This window comes from Nicrophorus vespilloides, unplaced genomic scaffold (assembly GCF_001412225.1).
Source record: "Nicrophorus vespilloides isolate i.1.1-1 unplaced genomic scaffold, Nicve_v1.0, whole genome shotgun sequence".
NCBI lineage: Eukaryota > Metazoa > Arthropoda > Insecta > Coleoptera > Silphidae > Nicrophorus > Nicrophorus vespilloides.
In genome coordinates, this window is record NW_017098620.1 from 71,820 (window position 1) to 92,295 (window position 20,476).

The 20,476-nt window shown below is 29.3% G+C and overlaps 2 protein-coding genes across 2 annotated transcripts in view; both read right to left on the reverse strand.

The window, feature by feature from the left end:
- The window catches only part of LOC108562911 (tensin-3-like), a 119,066-nt gene that overhangs the window by 47,265 nt on the left and 51,325 nt on the right, over positions 1–20,476 (reverse strand). The window contains exon 3 of the mRNA XM_017921415.1: positions 13,172–13,318. Coding sequence (XP_017776904.1) covers positions 13,172–13,318 — 147 coding nt within the window. The remainder of the gene's footprint in view (positions 1–13,171; positions 13,319–20,476) is intronic.
- Positions 5,154–6,011, reverse strand: LOC108562919. The gene is made up of 4 exons (XM_017921428.1): positions 5,951–6,011; positions 5,751–5,900; positions 5,525–5,689; positions 5,154–5,473 (listed from the first exon to the last, which is right to left on the reverse strand). Exons 1-4 carry the CDS (start codon positions 6,008–6,010, stop codon positions 5,315–5,317), a joined length of 534 nt encoding a protein of 177 aa, XP_017776917.1. The 5' UTR covers position 6,011; the 3' UTR covers positions 5,154–5,314.

Here is a 20,476-nt window from a genome sequence, read left to right on the forward strand (position 1 = left end):
GTGAAAATAAGTACACTCGGTCCTCTTTTTATGCGGTTTTGAAGTTATGCGGTTTTTATTTCAAGAAGCATTTTTTTAAATAATTATTTTAGACCATTTTTACAAGTATTGACATAAAACCATTTCATCAAAAAAGATGATAATTCTGAACGAGCATTCAAGTTTCAACGCGAGCTTCAGAATTGCATTGCTGGATATCAGGAATTGTACAAAAAAAATATTTTATAAATATAAATATTTTTATAAAATTATGAATAAACATTTCAGAAAGAATATAGTAAGACTAATTATTTATCTGAAATTTATGCGATTTTCGGTATATTGTAACTCATTGATTTAGTTTTATGCGGTTTTAAAAAATTATGGAACGTATACTTTATTTTTATACGTGTGTCTAGTCCTTTTTTGTGCGATTTATTTATATGCGTTTTCCTCTGGAATGTATCTACCGCATAAAAAGAGAACCAAGTGTATACCTATCATTTACCTTTCCAAACCCATTTTTAAATTTCATGTACATTTTTATACTGACAAATAAAAAACAGAATTAAATTTAAATCTATTTAGAAAGGGACAAATGATGAAGAATATGGTAATTCTAAATAATTATTATTTCGTGATCCAAAAATAAGTATTGTGCTTTACAGATTTTTTATGCTTTTTTTTTCAGAAATAATTTAAGTGGTGAAAATAAGTATACCTATCATTTACCTTTCGTATTTAACAAAGGGACGAACTATGAAGAATTAGGTAATCCGTGATCCAAAAATAAGAATTGTGAGTTACATTTTGTATGTTTTTTTTTACAGAAATAATGCTTTTTAAAAGGTGAAAATAGGTATACCTTTCATTTTGTTTCGTATTTAAGAAAGGGACAAAAGCTGAAGAATTAGGTAATTCTAATTAATTCTTGTTTCGTGATCCAAAAATAAGAATTTTGCTTTATATTTTTTTATGTTTTTTTTTACAGAAATAATGCTTTTTAAAAGGTGAAAATAAGTATACCTATCATTTACATTTCGTATTTAAAAAAGGGACGAACGATGAAAATTTATGTTTCGTGATCCCAAAAGTAAGAATTATGTTTTATAACTTTCTATTTCAAAAAGATGAAAATATAAATATATAATTTGTTACCTTTGCGATTTACGTAAAAAAAGGGACGCATGCAAGGATGAATAAAAAAAATGGTAATTGTAATGAATTCTTGTTTCGTGATCGAAAAATAAAAATAGTAATCTGTAAACCACGTGGTGAGTAAAAAAAGGTCATCAAAACTAGGTCTTTCCATGTTAATTATCAGAAAATGAGCGGTTTCGTGACAATATACCATGTCTTTTTTTTTCATCCTTTTCTCCCCTTTTACTCATTGGTGCGGTCGGAGCTCATCCTTCCTCCTCCTCACCATCCGAGATGGGGTTTGACGGGGAAAACACAAATGATGTGTTTTAGGTTGGCTCTCAAATTACACAGTCCGTGGAATCTGAGAGGCAGCTGCTGACCGCAACGGATCCCCCGATGCCCCTCAAATGCACCGTAATTTCTGGTAAACCCTATACCACATTTAATTATGCCCTCCTTCTCCGTATCATTATTATTAGAGCACGGCGCGTTCGAAATTAATTTCCACATTCTGGACCATCCATTCCATTGGATTATCCATCTCCTACAGGACTGACGTACAGAAAAAAAATATACACACACATATGTTTTAAATATGCAGGATGTTCTAATTGATATGTAAAAAAAAGAAATGCTTAACACGTTTTAAACTGATTCTCAGAATTGGTCTTTTTTTAGGTGCTACGAATATCTGGTGTTAATTTGGGGAAGTGCTGAGGGTTAGAGCTATGATTGAAGTCAACATGGGTTTGAGGGATGCAGCGCTGACTTTGCCCTTTGTGTTATAAATCAACAATTGATTGGATACGTTCGATATGCTTCAGGGTAAATTGCAAACGCCATAACAATATAATTTACTGTATTCCAACGTATAGTTATTACCAATACCTATTTTACTTTGATATGTGTGTACATATTTAGGTAAAACAGTAAATATTACATCCATTTGATGTTATTTTTTTCTAACATTTCTAGTAATACAAAATATAAACGTTTCATAACTTATAAATAAATAAATCGTAGTTAAATTATGAAATCACTCATCAAATAAATATTTAAAATGCTGCTTTTTCATAGTTTTTGGTCGATTGCAAAATTTAAAATAAAATTTCGTAGAAAGTCTTCCATTAATAAGAGAAATAACTTAAATATAAAATAGAAATAGTCCAAAATACATCATAAAAATCAAATAAAACAAGTATTTCTATAAAAAATGTTGTTGTTTTTTTAAACTCACAACAAAATGAGGACAAGCAAAAGATAAATTTAAAGTGAAGGATTTTATATTCATGTTGCATGAAGGATATTCAGAAATACTTCGTATAGGTCGGGTAATCAGATCAGCCAAATATCCCGGACAAAATAGTTATGCATATAAACAGTATAAAAGGAAAAACTGAAACCGGACTATGTAGGAAATATTAGAATATATTTATTGATTTGTTTAATCTCATTCAATCTATTTTTCCCAACTGTTTTTCTCTTTCAATTTTGTTTTATGTTCGTGAACCTAGGCGTTAAAAATTACTTGAAGTTAGTTCAATTATGTAGTTTGAGCATAAACTTTATGCATTTATATAGAAGGAATATCTAAATAAATAATTATTACATAAAATGTATTTAGGATTTGTTTGATTTCATCCAGTTTGTTTCTTATAAGAGAAAAATAGTAGAGTAGTATCGCACATAATCCGGATTCTATATAGTGTTTGCTGAATCCGCACTATGCGTGATATAACTACTATTTATCTGGATTGAATTTTTAGATTATGTAATAATTCAATAAGTTTTAATACTCCTTTTTCAACGTAATGAATAGATTTTTACTTGTATTTTCCTATTAACCCTACTAAGCGAGTATTTGAATGCTTGTCAATGACAATAGTCTATAGTGAATCCGGACTGATCGGATACGGACTATGCGACTTATTGCTGCATTTTATAGGTATATTTCAGTACATTAAAAAAATAAAGAGCTGTAATTCAAAAAAAGCAATGAATTAAAGTAATTACATAAAGTCCGCGTATTTCTTTCTTTATCTTTTGTACCCATCTCATCTGCTATACTAGACTATACATTTTTTACTGTTTTCTTCGTTTCTTGCACTGGTGAATATTAAACTTTGCAGCTAATTAAAATTATCCAATTAAAGTGCATTCGCATTTCAAGGATCAGCTTTCCCTATTTCGCATCCCTATAAAAAAATATATATTTCATCATTTCCATCCCTCCATTTATTTATTTATCTTCTCTCGAGCATTCTTCCTTCCCTTATTGAGCGATTTTTTTGAAAGCCCTCGAAAGAGTTGTATCCTCTTTGATACAGAAAGAGTAAGAGAGAAAGCATAGAGAGTGAGTTGAAAACGTAGCCAACAATGGTCCCTCAAGTTTCGAGGCTTTCCATCTTGCGGTTATTAGGATATTTATCATCATCCGTCCACGGATATCCGGAGACCCTCTTCCTCCGCTTTATTTCGTCTCTGCTTCCGATTTTAATTGCATACTTTGTTTCCACTTTACAGTATTTTTTAAGTTTTTCTTCAACAAAACTTAATGATTGTGATTAAGATTCGTTATTAATTTTCATTGAACATTGCAAGGTGAGTGCATAAATATTGTTTAGCAGTTCGCTCGAAACAGTAATTAGACTATGGTGGTAATTTTTATAAATTGTCGGGCGGGGCAACTTGAAAAATAGTTTAATTGCTGAAGCGAGGGGCAGAAATCCACCACTTCGGGGTTGCATTTTTTTTCTGGTTCGCTCGATGATTAATTGGGCGTGAATCGGTTTGTTTCAATTACAAGGCGCGACTCGATTCAAACACAAATTTATTACGTCGAGTTTTCATTTCAATTTCGCGACGTTGGATCTGGAATAGAATTGATTGCATGCCATTTGCGTGTGCCTTCTATTCGATTCTTCGTTTCGAAAAGGGGAGAAAGGCAAGAAAGAGTCTGTTCGTAATGCGAGTAATCGAATTGCACTGCCTGAACTTGTTGCCTATTATTCTATATAATTCCAGCTGATTTTCTGATCCACCTATCTTCATATACTCGTAAATTAATTAGAAAAAAATCCAAGATCTCCATTCATTATTTACAAACCATTCATTACTTTAAGTATAGTTTTTTTTTGCTAAATACATACAAGCGAAGAATTTGGAAATAAAATATAGGTACTTTTTAGTTTAAAACTTCCCAGTTAAATTCTGTTTTTTTGTTCTTTTTAGTTCAACATTATCATTACTAAACTAAGTAAGAAATTCTTGAAATTAATCAAGTTATTATAGAATAGTATCAACAAAAAATATATATTCAAGATATTTGAACTAAAAAAGGCTTATATTATAATTCCTAATATTTGGAAAAAAAAATGTAAAATTCTTTATAATTAGTTCCGTTGTCGAACAGGGATATTCTAAAACTAAGTTTGTTCTAATGATGATTCGGTATCATACTAGCCATATCACATATGTTATTGCCGGTTTCTCAGCAAGAAAACTGAAATGGATTCATGAAAAACATGTTTTTTTTTTGTGAATCGAGGGGTTTAAAAATTAATGCATCAACTATAAAATCAGTTGAATTTAGTTTAATTTTATAGTTTAAGCAAATCTATATATAATCTGTTTTTGTTCGTGAACCGAATCGTCTGAAAACCAAGTTTTTTTTAAATTAAGATTGATGTTGAATATTACTAATGCTTGATGCATAAACATTTTATTGTTTAAGTTAGTTGAATTTTATGGTTTAAGAAAAAAACTTTCTGTAAAACTTGGAAATATCAAATTATATAATACTTTTATATACCATATACTTTTATTACTGATCTGTATGATCTGATCAAATCAGTTTCTTACCCAATTAAGACCTGAATTTTTATTTAAATAAATATTTACGTACAATGTTAACCTTGCTTAACAGTAAAATAACTTAAATTTTATAGTTTTTTACCAAAACTTGAAGGTTTTTATTATGAAATAAAAGAAATACACACATATATATATGGAATAGATTTTTTATAGTGCATTATAAAACTTTCTACAATCGTGTAGATACTCAAAATAATAAAATCCCGTTGATGATGATGTGTGTTTTCAGAGAACTTTTTATAAGTAGTTACAATTAGAAGCATTTTATTACTGCTAAAAGCACTTTTTTTATACAGAACTACATAAAACAATGCGAACTCTATTTCATTGCGGCATCTGCTTCCAAAACCATGCAAGCAACAACGCTCTTCCCTTTGAGAACTTTAACGTTCACGCGAAATTTCCCCATGATTATAGTAGGAAAGTTGTATTCCTTCGAATTGAAAACTGTAGGAAATTTGACTATTTTGTAACTTCCCTAAAAATTTTGATAGAAAACAAAAGTTTTAATTATTACTATTGTTAAAACCTTCTTCCACGGGCATTTCCTTTCGATCTTCGGTTTACTGAGCTGCGTGAGTTTATCAATAAACTTATCAGAGGACTTCTCTATGTACTCGCAAAGTTGACCGGTGTTTGAGAAGATGTTCTTCTTCCAAGAAGTACCAGTCCATTTATCAATAACTATATTGAACTGAAAATATTCCCAATTTGAAGATGGAAAGGTTTAACGTGTTTATGCTTAGTTATAATACGTTGAACATCTTATTGACTTCAGCGGGTGTGTCTATGTCGACGTTGAACGTCTTGTCGCCAGGTTTGAAGTCCATGGACATGTAGCTTTTAACATCGGTCTTGCAAGTTTTGTAATCTGTAAGTGTTACAACGGATGCACCAGCCGCAATCTGAATTTAGGGTACAGTAAGATTCTGAATTTTGTGCTCTAAATACTCACCGCAGCAGCGAAAATTTGCATGCAGAAGAGCAATGCAACACTGACTTTCAGTGATGCCATTTCGATTACCAGTGATGCATTTCATTCAGATCCATCTAATTTATACCGAAAATAACACATGCTCTCAGCCTGTTTTTCCATGATGGATGGTTGCGAGTGGTGCACGCGATTTCCATGTTTTCCGATTTTAATTAATTCGGAAAAAGGGGGGAGGAAGAGGAGGAGGACGCCCTTGCATATATTTTATATTATTGAATTGTTAATATGACGGAACAGTTAATTGCATTTCGTTGTTAATTTCATTAATGCGAAATACATAGAGCCATCCGCCGGAAAACCATGTTACATATTTGCATAAAATAATATACTAGGAGCCACTTCAAACCTCTGCTTCAGCCATACATCGTGCACCTTTCCCATCCCACTCACAGATTCCCTGATTCATAACTGAAATTTTAATACCATTCCATTTTACTCAAATTTGAATTTGCAGAATTCATTTACATCTGAACTTCTATGTTATTCATGTATGTATTTTATTATTACTTTTATCTTTTGAAAATTGCTTAATTATTTCATAATTAGAAATTACAATTATACAAAAACATGCAGTTCCAAGAAAATTCATTTATTGTTACTTTGGATTCGATTTATAAAGGATTAGTTATAATTGTCTTGATTAGGGTTTGTCGGTTTTTAAAACCCGTTTTTTTGATAAAATTTATTTAATTCGAAATCCATTATTTTCCAACTAAAAACCCGGTTTTTGAGACTAGACTTAAAATATAAAAATTTATGAATTATTTTAATTATTTACTTAAAAACATAAAAATATTAACACAAAATCGTGTTTGTTACATGAATTGAAGAAAAGAATGAAAACTGGAATTAGTTCTAAGGTTTTAGTTTAGTAATGTAATTAGTTAATTTTTAAAATCCACAGAATGTTTAGACAAACACAACTAGCTTATTTTTTTCACTAGCTTAACAAGTAAGATCATTAAGTTTTTCGGACAAATATTATCAAGATTGTATCCAAATTATTTAAAAAGAAATCGTAGCTTTGCTTTGAAAAATCAATCGATGTTAGCAGTAGAAAATAAGTTGTAAAAATACTTTTTCTTTATTTTTTATTGTGTATTTTTTTTAATGTAGGTTTTAACCGGTTTTGTAAAAATTTTGATATTCTTTGATATTAGTTGATACAGGTTTTTGTTTAAATCCTAGTCTTCACTAATCGTAAGATAAAAGTAAGTATTACAAATTCACTCATAAAGAATTTATATAATACATTTCAAGCTATACTTAAATAACAAAATAATTATTTAAGTTTCTATTAAATCAGACTAAATTACCCTGCAAATCATCTCCATAACTCTAAAACTAAAATTGTTCCTTTCCTAGACATATTCATATTGCTTTGCCTTAAATTAACTCGCAAAGTTTCCAATAGTTCTTCCCTTTTTAAATTCTGTATCCTTCGTCCTTCAAATATTCATCCTAGATTCAAGACTGTTTAGATGATAGCTTAATTTTGTTACTTAAGCATCTAGCAACTGGAAATAATTCGAAACTTACCAAGTTGTTAGTTAAGAATAAGTTAGTAGTTTTTGTATGGTTAAGTTATTCTGATTACTAGTGTGCTGTTAGGTTACTTTGGTTACTAAATTTTATAAATGCTAATAGAAGTATTGACAATGATGATTTATTTGAACAAAGTTACCTTAACAACTAAAAGTATTACTAAACATAATTAACTAAGTATTATTTTTAGGTTAGGTTATATTAGGTTAAGGTTATTTGATTCTGCGTTATGACATCACATGTATTATATGATTTAATAAATATATGTAAATACAATAGTAATGATGTAATATATCGTCCTTTGATGGTCAGTTACATTACCATAGAGGTAGGTATCTTTTTACGGCAGTGTTAGGTTCCAACAAAATTGGGTAGTAAAATGAAGAGTATCATAAACTGTTATTGTGTAGCTATTTACTTTTTTCATGTTTTTCCACCTCCTGTAATTTCAAAAAGCTAATGAGAAAACTCACAGCAATGGACCATCGTAAAATGAGACGCATTATGTTATGCTCAGAATACATAAAATGTATAAAAATTCTTATCACAGATAATCCAAAAAAGTATTTAAGAAAAAACATATTATAATAGAAAATTGCAAAAATGTATGTATGTTTTTATTTGTCAATAATTATGTAAGTAATTAAGAAACTGTTGGAACAAATATTGTTAACTTTATTAAAGTACATTTAAAAATATGTCAAATTAATTATTGATATTTGACATTTTCGTTATTTAAGTTTTGTTTATAAATTTTGCGTTTTATATACGAATTTTATCAAATTCGACAATAATTTGGACCTAAATTATTGTTAAAATAATAATGAGAAAATTTGTGAAACACAAATTGTGTTTAACTCTTTGAGGAGCGATTGGATACGCATTGTCTTACCTTTTGAGCATGCCTAATGGTGTATTATTATAATTTTCTAGAAAATGTCCAGGAAAGGGATGAATTTGATAGCGCATTATAATATATTTATGTTAAATCCAAACCATCCAATGTTGATTCAATTAACAAAGTTGTCTGATTCAGTTGTTTGGCCTCATTATTTGGAAATATGTCAATATTATTAGATATAAATAAATATTACTTTTTCAGCACAATTCTTCAGTTAGTTTCAACTTATTAACTTCATATTTGAATGTATTAGGTAAATTTAAAAATATGCTTATAGTTTCTATGATCATCGAATATATTTGATTTTTTTTAGAAATAGTTTTCAAATTAATTTATATAAATGTAATAAATTAAAGAAAAATTCCTTCAATTTATAAACATTCAATAGCTTTATTTTTTTTACAAATCATTTACAAGTTCGTTCCTAGTAAACATATTTAATGACAATGAATTTAAACGATCTCAATAGTTTGAAATAATGAAAATTTAATGTGTTTGATTTTTTTTTAAATTATTGACACAAATTTATTAGAAAAAAAGCATTATATGTTTCGTTTTTGCAAATTATTTACATATTTGGTTATGTATAATTATTTAATTAATTATACTGTATTTAGTTGTACAGCATCTGCAATGAATAAAGTGAAACGTTGCGTGCATACGTAATGCCACTTAGGAAATTCAAGGATAAGTATGCTCTTCAACTTTTAGGTCAACGAGATGCCAAAGTGTGGGCTAATATTAGCCTTGTAGCTTCCTTCGCACAGAGAACTAGTGCAAAAAAAAAATCACCTCACAAGAATCAGTTGTGATTTGGTTTTTAATTGGAAAAAATAATTGAAAAGGAGTTTAATGAAAATGTCTGTAGGTGTGAATGGAAGCGACGTTTTGAAAGTATTGAAGCAAAACAATGGTAACAAGGAGATGGAGCTGCAGTCTCGGAAATAGATGTATAACAGAGTCGCTCGGTCGCATGTTGCAGGAAAAAGAGGAGATGAATATTGAAATATGAACCTGACGGATTCAATTTCCAGCTTTTGATTGACGCAAATCAATCGAGAACACATCATCATCGCAGCATCCGCCAGACGCAGACACACATGTATGTGTATATACACGGACGCGTAGGCTTTCGGGATGAGGGAAAAACAAGGAGTGAAACAGCAAGAGATGAAAACAGAATATGTGGGAAGGCGGGAGAGGGCATCGGCGTGTGAGGATAATCGGATACAATTTCCGAGCGATCTATTTATTTCCAGGCGTATGGGAATCCGTTCGCGTGCCTTGCATTCTCTGCCCGACATTCCCACACACGTACACACGCATTCGCAGAGATAATAAAAATTCTTGGCGGGATCTTTGAAATATGGCCTTGCATAATGCGATTTAAACGGTTTAGGGGTGGGTGGAAGATCAAGAAGGAATAAAAACATGCAGATGGAGGATTGCGTGTATTGTTTGGTTTTTAGATTTTGGGGAGGAGGGCAGAGAAAGATTTACTACTGTAGACCGACGTTTATTAAAGTTTTATGGGCAGTCTCCTAATCTCTCGATAGGCATCGCTACGCCGGACGATTGTTCCAGACAAATTAATGTAATTTCTACTTCGTTTTCGGGGGAGGCAGAGAGAGATACGCAAAGTATTAAATTTATACGCCTGGAGGGTCTTTCGGGCTCTATTTTTGGGGCCGAAAACCTACTAATGCGAAGTCCTAGGCGCAAATCACTTTCGGAACTTTCGAGGGGTCTCCCCAAAATAAAATCAGAGCAATTTAATTAAAGGTTCTACAGTTAAATCTTGTATCTAGATCAAGATGGTCAAAGTTTATAATATAATATATTTAATAAGGTTTATATTATAATTTTGCACAAAATTATATTTTCAAAATTGATCATATTCATTTTTGTTTATAAAATAGTTTTAAATATATTGGTTGTTAAGTCGTTTTAATGGAAATCTTAACAAGATTATCATAATTTACATATTGTCATGACAATAACACGGAGTCTCGAATAACACGGACAAAAAACAAACATGTTGTTTTTTTTTTATAATTTTTAACTTTATTCAATAATATATTTTCTTTTTTTATCAATGACGTTTCACCATCTTTCTGTTAACTTCATTATCCCATGCTCATAGTACTTGAAAAATGTATAAAGTATACTTTTTCATAATTAATATTAACATTAATTACTGCGGTCATTCTATGACAAATGAACGACACGACACACGGTTTTCTTAACGTATATTTCTTCACAATTCTTATTTACTACGATGTTTTGCTAACGAATAAATGACAGCATTGATACCCTCAAATAACGCAGTACTTGAATTACACGGAGTGTCGAATAACACAATATAACACGGTTTATAATAACCTAGAACAAATTAACCATGTTATTCAAGGGTTTAGTGTACATATTTAAAAAATATAATAAAAAAATCTAATATTGCAAAAGGCTATTAAATCAATTATAATATATATAATCATTTGAAAGTCTTCGAAATAAATATAAAGTAAATTTGAAAAATAAGTTTTGCAGATTCGGTATAATAAAAAAATATTCAATATTAGTACAATAAAATATTATGTATATTCTTTTATGTCATAATAAATTTTATAGCAATAGTAACGTTAAGTATTTAGGTTAAATCACAGTTAGTCGATGTACATATTTTATTTTACTGTTATTAACATTTATTTTATAAATTACATTTACTTTCATAGTTATGTATAAATGTTGTTAGTAATACTAATTTTACGGGCGCAAATCGCTATGGTAACATCGTAACTGTTTTCTTTTGTAATGATTAGAAAAATACGTTTAATTCTCTTTATTTATGTGTGACTAATTCAATAATAATTAATATATTATGCTAATAAAATAAATAATACATTTATGAATTATTTTGAAGGGTTTATATTCTCCACTTCATGATTTTTTTATTATGTTTTATCTGAATCTTTAATATATTGATTGACTATGTAATCAATATATTAAAGATAGTGTGTAATATATATATTAAAGGGTAGATGTTTATTTTATCAATTAGATTACATCTGTCATTACTAACTATAAATTTTCATGTATATAGCCTATAATTTCGGTATATCAATAAATAAAAATCTTTTAAATAAATATAACTTTATACATTTTTGGAATATACGAGAATTTTACAATTATTACTTCAATTGTAAAATTCTCGTATAAAAAATAATTAAACATTATATTTATCACAATTTAAAATAAATTTAAATATACAGTTTTCTTTTTGTCAATAAAGACGATTTACAATATTATTACTATTTGACACTAGAAATAGAGTCAAATTTACTATAGATCTGCATTTCCAAACGTGGGGCTCACGGCACACATGTGGCGCAATTTGATTGTTAAGGGGGCAATTCGAAAATTGACTCATAGGGGCAAAGGAATTTTAGAAAGGTTTAGGTAGCGCATAGCACAAAAAAGGTTGGGAAAACACTGCTATAAATAGTATTATTTAAAACTAAGGTGTTTTTGTAACAGTTGATCGTTTTTTAATTAATTATTATAATTGTATGAAAATATTATTTCTTATGTTACAAAAATGATTAATATTATTTAAAATAAAAGTAATTTAGTGATACCTAAAGAAATAATCTTTCTGCCTTTATTTTATACATTTTCTACTTGATTTAGTTTAATTTTTTTGAGAAAAATGTAATTTTGATAATTTATTGTTATAAAATTATTGACAAGATATATTAATTATTGCTATATATTTTATTTTTTAACGTTAACTAGTCCCCAAAATATGTCTTACATTATCACCAGTGATTTGATGTAAAAAGGTTGAAAAACACTGATCTAAATATTACAATAAATATTTTATTTCAACTTCGTGTAGTTTAAATAAATGCAAAAAGAAATATATAAATGATACAAACAGAAAGTTAATTTATGAAAGTGACTGTTTATGATGAAGTTGCAAAGTCCGGTCAAATGATATATCCGCAATGTTGCGTACACACAAACAAGTATATCGTTTATCTCGTGGCATTCCATGGCGCGTTACATATGGAGGAAATTACGTACGAAATGTTGCGTAATTTTTCTTGCTTTCGCCTCTGGCATATTTATAATGCGATGCGCTCTGTAGGTGGGGTATGGATGAAATAAAAAGACAAGAAATAAAGAGAGAGAATTTTGGTTAATAGCCGCATAAAGGATCCATTTAATAAAAGTAATGGCAATTTTGTTTTCCGTGCGTTTGGCGAGGGCGAAAGAACGGGGTGGGAAGAGAGCAGGCAACAAAACAGACCAAATAACTTGTTACGTGTTTCAATTTATCTGAGTGGTGTTTTTATTTAAGCGCGTGTATAAAAATGTGCTGCCAAAAAAAATCGACACACACACGATACTAATGTAGAAAAGAATTTTGCGCTCGCGCCAAATCTAAAACCCCATCTGCTGGGCCTGCCGATAAATTATCCTGGCGAGTTCACCTTTATATGTGTTAAGGTATATAATTTGTGAGAGGTATATCACCGGAGGGTTAAACGCCTCGGCTACCGGTTAAGAGGTTGTTCAATCGGTAGCGAGAACGTTATTAAAAAAAATAATAATAATAAAGGAGGCAACAGACGATGGAAAAAATAAAAATGAGTATATCTGTGATGGTTTCGGAATGTTTCGAACGGTAGGGAAGAGAGAAAGGTATGGGGAAATAATTTTTCCCATCCACTTGCCTGCTGCGCTGATTCCGTTACGAATGAATGACAGTATTGCAAGCTGAAATGACCTCTTGGTTCTCTCGCTAAGAAGCTGAACAGCAATCGTTCTGGATCACAAGTCGCGTAAGAGATGCGACGAAGAGCGTGGGCCATACGAACAACCTGTAACGAAAACAATTTTAAATAATTAAAATCTTACAATTGTAATTTTAATACTTAATCAGAATTCGGTTAACGTACATATATTTTTTTAATATTTAAATTTAGATCATATATTTACAAGGTTAAGTTTAATATTGCGCTGTTTTAGTGTAGTTCAGGTATCCGTCAGGTTGGTATTGATTACTGGTTTAGACAAACGTACATTATATGATTCTTTTTTAATAAACGACTATTGCAAATTTTTTAATATTCAAATTTAGATAATATAATTACAAGGTTAAGTATAAATTTGTGCTGCTTTGATTTAGTTCAGGTATCCCAGAGGTGGCTATTGCAAGTACTGGTGTCTTCGTTCACATGAACGTACATTATATTAATTTTTCTTTTTTATTAAACGACTATTGTGAGTTACAATCTTATATTTTTATATTTATATTTAAAATCAAAATTTTGCAAATTCCATTTGAATACTGTCAACGTTCAATTAACGTACATATTTTTTATTCTTACTTACTGGTTTATTATTATTATTTAAATAAACTTATTTATAATTAGATATTTAGAAGGTAAATGTTATTTTGTGTTCTTCTTTCGAAGTATATAGTTTTTGCTGGTCTTGGAGGTAAGTCTTGTTTTTGTTTGACGTTTGTTTTGTAGTGTTCTTAAATTCTATTTTTTTTAGTAATTCATACCAAAATTTCAATATTTAAAGAAAATATACATTAATCTATTACTGAATTGATATACTGGTCATTTTGTTCGAACAAACATACTTGACTTTTATACAAACGTACATTACATTAATGATTTTTTATTAAACAATATTTACAAAGATAAATATTGTTTTATGCTCTTCTACTATAGTATCCCTTTGAGTATCCCTAGAACTGGCTTATTATTTTGTTTTGTAGTGTTCATACATACTTTTTTTTTTAATTTCATACCAAACATTCAGTATTTTAAGCAAATGTATCTTAATTAGTAAATCCATATACTGTTTTCTTCGTATAAACGTACCTCATGTTCACCCAAACGTACATTACTTATGTATGTTAGTTATGAAAATTTACAAACATTAACATTTTTTCTCAAAATATTTACTTTTTTAATATTTATTTTTTTTGAAAATATATGAGTCATTGCCTGCAAGTAAATCATATCTTAATCTTATATATTTGAATTTAATGAATGTTCTTAAATCCTTCAATTTTGTTCTGCCTTGAAAAGTAATATTTCGCAGATAAATTTAGCACTTACATAAATACCACAAAATTAATATTGAAAGATAATTTTTATCCAAAAATAATATCTGTAAAAAACAATTATTTTGCAATAACACTAACAAATTTTGTTACATGTTAAAATATATTTCAAATCAATAATACTTTGTTAAAAACTGAATATGAATAACAAAAAAATGATATCTAATTGTATCTATAAATATTTGTATACCAGTAATTAAAAAAGTCATCTATCTTTGCTTGTTATTCGTTTAGTTTTATTTACACTAACATCAATAATTTACGTAACTAATAAATTTCAATAGTGGCATGAGAATGAATGGTCGACGAACCGTTGAGGCTGGATGGTAGATGGTAAAGTAAAATTGAATTAGCGTTCGGAAGGAGGTTTTACAGTAATTGAACGGTTTTGAATAGTAATTTCGGTTGTGTGCTGACTTAGAGGGCCAATTAGTTTTAGCGTAATGATTCGGTTTTCGAAATTGATGGAGCTTTGAAGGCTATCTTTTATCGGTTGAACTGTTGTTGGGCGCTTCGGATGGTGTGGAGCGTGCGGGACGGATCGGTTTGCGTGCCAATCCATTCCGGAGTGTTGAGTGGTTCGGTGCAAATGAAAGCATGCCACATCATTTTCCAAAGCTCCGCCAATTAAAGTAATTGCAAACAACGTCTGCAAAAAAAAAAATAAAAAAAAAACAAATAACACAAAGATTCAACGCTGCCGCTTGTCAGATATAAACGTAGGATTAACGGCAAAGCGTGTTATTAATCTACAGTTTATTTTTCTTGTGAATGTTTTTTTTTATATCTGATGGAATTCTCAGTTGTTTCAGGATTAAATACACTCAAATACAATACACAAAAATGACGACGTGTTTTTTTAAATACCTCGCTTAGTTCGGACAATCGGTTTTTCCTATATACCGGACTGTTTGAAACGCAAGGAACTAATTTGGTTAAAACTTATTATTTATATATAAAAACAATTATACTAATATTTTGGAATTTATTTTTTTCAATAAAAAATGAAAACGAACTATAGTAAACCGGACTGTTCGAATCTGGAGTATGCAAGAAATTGTTAATATTTTTCTATTAATTTAATATTAGCGTTAATTTCCTACCATAAAAAAAATAATGAAAAAAATAAACCTTAAATTTGGATTTTGATTTGGAATTTAAATAGATTATTTAATTAAAGTAATGTATATTTAAAGTTAGTTATATAAAAAAAAACTGTCTTAGTTAAATATTAATCGAATGGTTACAATAGAATTGCATTGAAATGATGGTTTTCTATGAAAATCATTTATTTTTTTCGTTTTCATTGCTGAACAATTGTATTCAAGAAGGTACAATGCCGATGGAAAAGGAAATAATGGACGTATGGAATTGAAGTGAATGGAAATCGTTATGCGGTTCGGTTTTTCGTTGCATTGCGAAGGAAGCAGATCGATGGCAGAAGTGGATAAAGAACAGATAAATAAAGTGGAGGAATATTTAAATTAAAAAATGTGAATTTCATGAGGCATTCGAGCCGGTTGCTGAGCGGTCGCAGTAAATTGAGTGGAACGTGATTTAGTTATTGCAATATACATTTAACTATGTGATTTCACACTAGAAAAAATTAGAATTTTTCTTCGTTTCTATAAAACTCTGAACGTAAATTTACACCAGAAAAACAAAAACTTTCCTTTTTATATAACTAAGAATAATTCAAAAATATATGTATTCTTTTGTAGTAGATTATATTAGATTATTTTAGCAAAATTGAATTAAATTATAAACAAAGAAACTTGGTAATAATTATAAAAATATATGTGTTTTTGTAGTAAAGATAGTAAGGTCAATTGGGGTCATGTAAAAATGAGAATATTTCAATAAGTATTTTATTGAATTACAAAAAATCTTGGTATTTTTATGTGCTGAACTACTCAGTAGTATTTGTCAAATACAGAATTATACATGCAATTATAGTGTGTTCACCTTTAAACTTAAAATCATAAAATATACGTTTTTTATATTACTATAATACAAAAATACCTCGCATAGTCCAGGTAATCGGTTCCACCAATATCCCAATTTATTTAAAACCGGACTAATCAAAATCACATAAATATAAACCACACAGAGACTTAACAAATAAAACGATCATTTATGTATGAAAAAATAATTTTGTGTACTAATATTTTTGGAATTAATTTTAATTTATATTAATTTAAATTTAGTTTCTTTTGAAATTTTTAAACAACTCTATAGTAAATGCCAGTCGAGGCCGGACTATGCGAGGCATTGTTGTATGCAAAATATCTGTACAACAAATAACTAAGTAAAATATTTGGGAATTGAATTTGGTATAAACAAAATTATATTACATGGAAAATATAAAAAAAAATCGAAAGATTTTACAAGAATCAAATAATTTGAATGTTTTAGTTGTAAATCTAGTTGAAAAATGCTTAATAACCTAACGACGTAAAACGTTTGATCAAACTACTAGATCTGCCTTCATGATTTGATTAATACCTGTTTTCTGTGTTATTGTCATGTAACTAAGTGAACTTGCCAACGGGTACTTTCTTAACATTGTCAACTGTAATTTGATTTACTGATTTGTCGGTAAGAATATATTGAAAATAATAATAGAATAGAATAAGTAATATGACACATACAGCAAGACCTCGCATAGTCCGAACAATCAGTTTCGCCGCACATATTGAAACCGGGCTATTGAGGAACAAAAATTAACCAAACAAAAAGAGACTTGGCTGTAGTAAAGGAAAAAAAACGATAATTTATTGTTACAAAATATTTTTTTTTTGTACTAATTTTTTATTTTGCTATTTTTTTTTTATTTCAAACCTGTTTATAGTGAATCAGGACTGTTCGAAGTTAATATTATTCACATTTGTATTTGTTATTATTTTAAATACAGTTATTAATTATTTACTACAGTTATTAATAATAAAATCTAGTTACTATATCTATAATTAATATACAACGCTTTTGACAATTAAAATTACATATTAATAAGTATGAATATTCTCAGTAGTTTCAAATTAAGTCTTGTTTATGTTTTGGATAATTACTATAGAAGTACCTGCATTGCACGAGGAGCTACACTGGTTTTGGAACTTTGCATTTGATGGACTTACATAAATCGATTTACCGCAGTCAACGCTCAACTGAATACGGATGCAATCGTGCGTCTAAATACCTGATTTCGTGGGATTTGTAACAGGAAACAATACTCACTGATTTAATCAACCGTAATTTTCCCATTAGATAAAAATAAGGAAAAAACTTTAATTTGAAGATTAACATTTTAATTATTCTGTTTTTTTTTGTAGAACTATAAAACTCATTTATTGAACATACGTGAAATGACTATAGAATTCGACTAGTTGAGGCAATGATACATTTTTTAAAACTGATGACAAATCTAGACTTTACTAGTAATGTAATGAAACAGAAACTTTTAGTTTTAAGAAACGTTCTAATTTTGATTAATGTTGATGAAGTATATTATACTGAATTACCCTACAAAATTGAAGTTAAATTATATATTTTATACTAAATTCTCAAGATAATTATTTTATTGCAATAATTAACACAACTAATTTGCTGAAATTATCCATTCAGAAGAACGTCCGTATCAAAGTTCAATTTAAGAACTCATCTTCCTCCTTTACTCTTATCTCATTCTAACGAACGAACGTCGTTTTTCCTTACATTCACATCATCTCCATATATCTTCACCATCTTCGACAAGATCGTCTGTAACATCTACAAAACATTCAGGTGTTAAGTAGATAATCACTGACTAACATCAGATTATACAAGGTAGGGCAGGGATCGGCAACCGTCTTGGAGTAAAGAGCCATTTTTAAGATATTGTCTATTAAAAATAATAGGGAGCCGCACTTAGCGGGGAATGATTTTTTTGCTATCCAACATAGCCGCAGGTTGCCGACCTAGGTCGTATTAGGTTATAAAACATTAAGGTTCCTTCAGTCTGTAGATCAAACCAAATATTAAACAAGATGAATAAAAAATACATTTTTGAAACAATAAACAATTCATATTTCTGTTGTATAATTAAAGAGGTAACTAATTTTAATTTAAATAATTTCAAATATATTTATTATAATTTATTAATAAGCTTCATGTGCTTATGCTATAAATAAAATTATATGTAAAATAACAAAGTTAGCTTGAACTAAGTACTTTGTATTTATGTTGTATTACAAATATGCAACAGTATCAAAGAGGAGAAACAGGAGTTCGATATAAATCATGATCGAGGATCTAAAATAAAGGAGACATGTTTAGTGGATACGAAGCACGTCTGTAATTCCGGAATTGTTATAAACCGATGTGAAGTAACTGCCGCGGATGATCGTTAAAGAGGATTGCGTGTTCTGTGTCGAAGCGAACGCAGGTAAAAATTGCGGAATGTGATGGGAATTATTACTTCCGGGAACGCGCGATGACATTGACTTTATGTAGGCTCGTGCATGAAGGCAGCAAAAGCACAACCGAAAGAAGAAAGAAATAATGACAAGAGGATGATGCAAGATGCAGAAGAATAAAGAAATAAACACAAGAAAATGATGTAAAAAAAAGACGTAGATGTTGTAAAAAAAAGATGCAGACGAAGAAAGAAATAAAAACAAGAAGATGATGCTGAAAAAGAATATGTTATAAAAGAATAAAGAAATAAAGACAAAAATATGATACAGAAGAAGAAATAAATAAAGGCAATAAGATGATGCAGAAAAAGAATATGATACAGAAGCAGTAAGAAATAAAGGCAACAAAGATATTGCAAAAAAATAATAAGATACGGAATAAGAAAGAAATGGACAAAAAGATGATGCAGAAAAAGAAAAAAGAAATAAAGACAAGAAGATGATGCAGAAAAAATATCCAGATGAAGAAAGAAAAACAAAATGATGTTGCAGAAAAATAATATGTTATGGAATAAGAAAGAAATAAATACAAAAAGATGATGCGGAAAAAGAAAATGATAGAGAAGAAGAAAGAAATAAAGACAAGATGATGATTCAGAAAAAGAATATGGTGCAGATGAATAAAGAAATAAAGGCAAGAAGATGATGCAGAAATTGATAAAGAAGAAGTGAGAAATAAAGACAAAAAGATGTTGCAGAAAATAAAATGATACATAAGAAGAAACTGTTGTAAAACAAGAAGATAATGCAGAAGAAGAAAATATTCATTAATAACCGAAATTGTGCGTCCGTTTAATTGCAGTTTAAAATGTCGAATTAATAAACGTAAATTATACATGAATATTACACGGATTAATTTGCAGTGTTCATGTTTATGAGCGCAATCAATGCCATTGCTACCTGATTGCCCGGGAATCCATCGTCTGCATATAAATTTATTCATAATACATAGATTGGAATTGGCTTCTCGCTAAACGCGTCCTTCCGTTATGATTACATTATTTTATTGGAATCCTTTCCTATTTACGGAGACATTTAATAGTCCTGACCACTTAAACTCCTTCTTTCCGAACCAATTACCGCTAACTGCCTCGATCTTAAATATATTCATGGACGTTCTGATTAGTTTCATCAGACTCACTTTATATATAAAAAAAAACTTGAGTTCAAAAACATGGAAAATAACATCTTCTAACTAAATGGAAGCTATGCAACATCAAATTAATAGAGAATAGTTTTCCCTCTTCAACATATTTAATGATTTATGTTCTTTTTTTTTAAATAGATATACTGACCCAACAGCAGCTAAATTTACCTGAAAAAAAAAGCTGCAGCTGACTTCCAGAAATCTATTCATTAAAATTACTGCCCGCGGCTACAGTTTCTTAAAAAAGATTTTCAGTGTGTCTAACACTTAAATACAGGGTGCTAGTAGATAATTTATT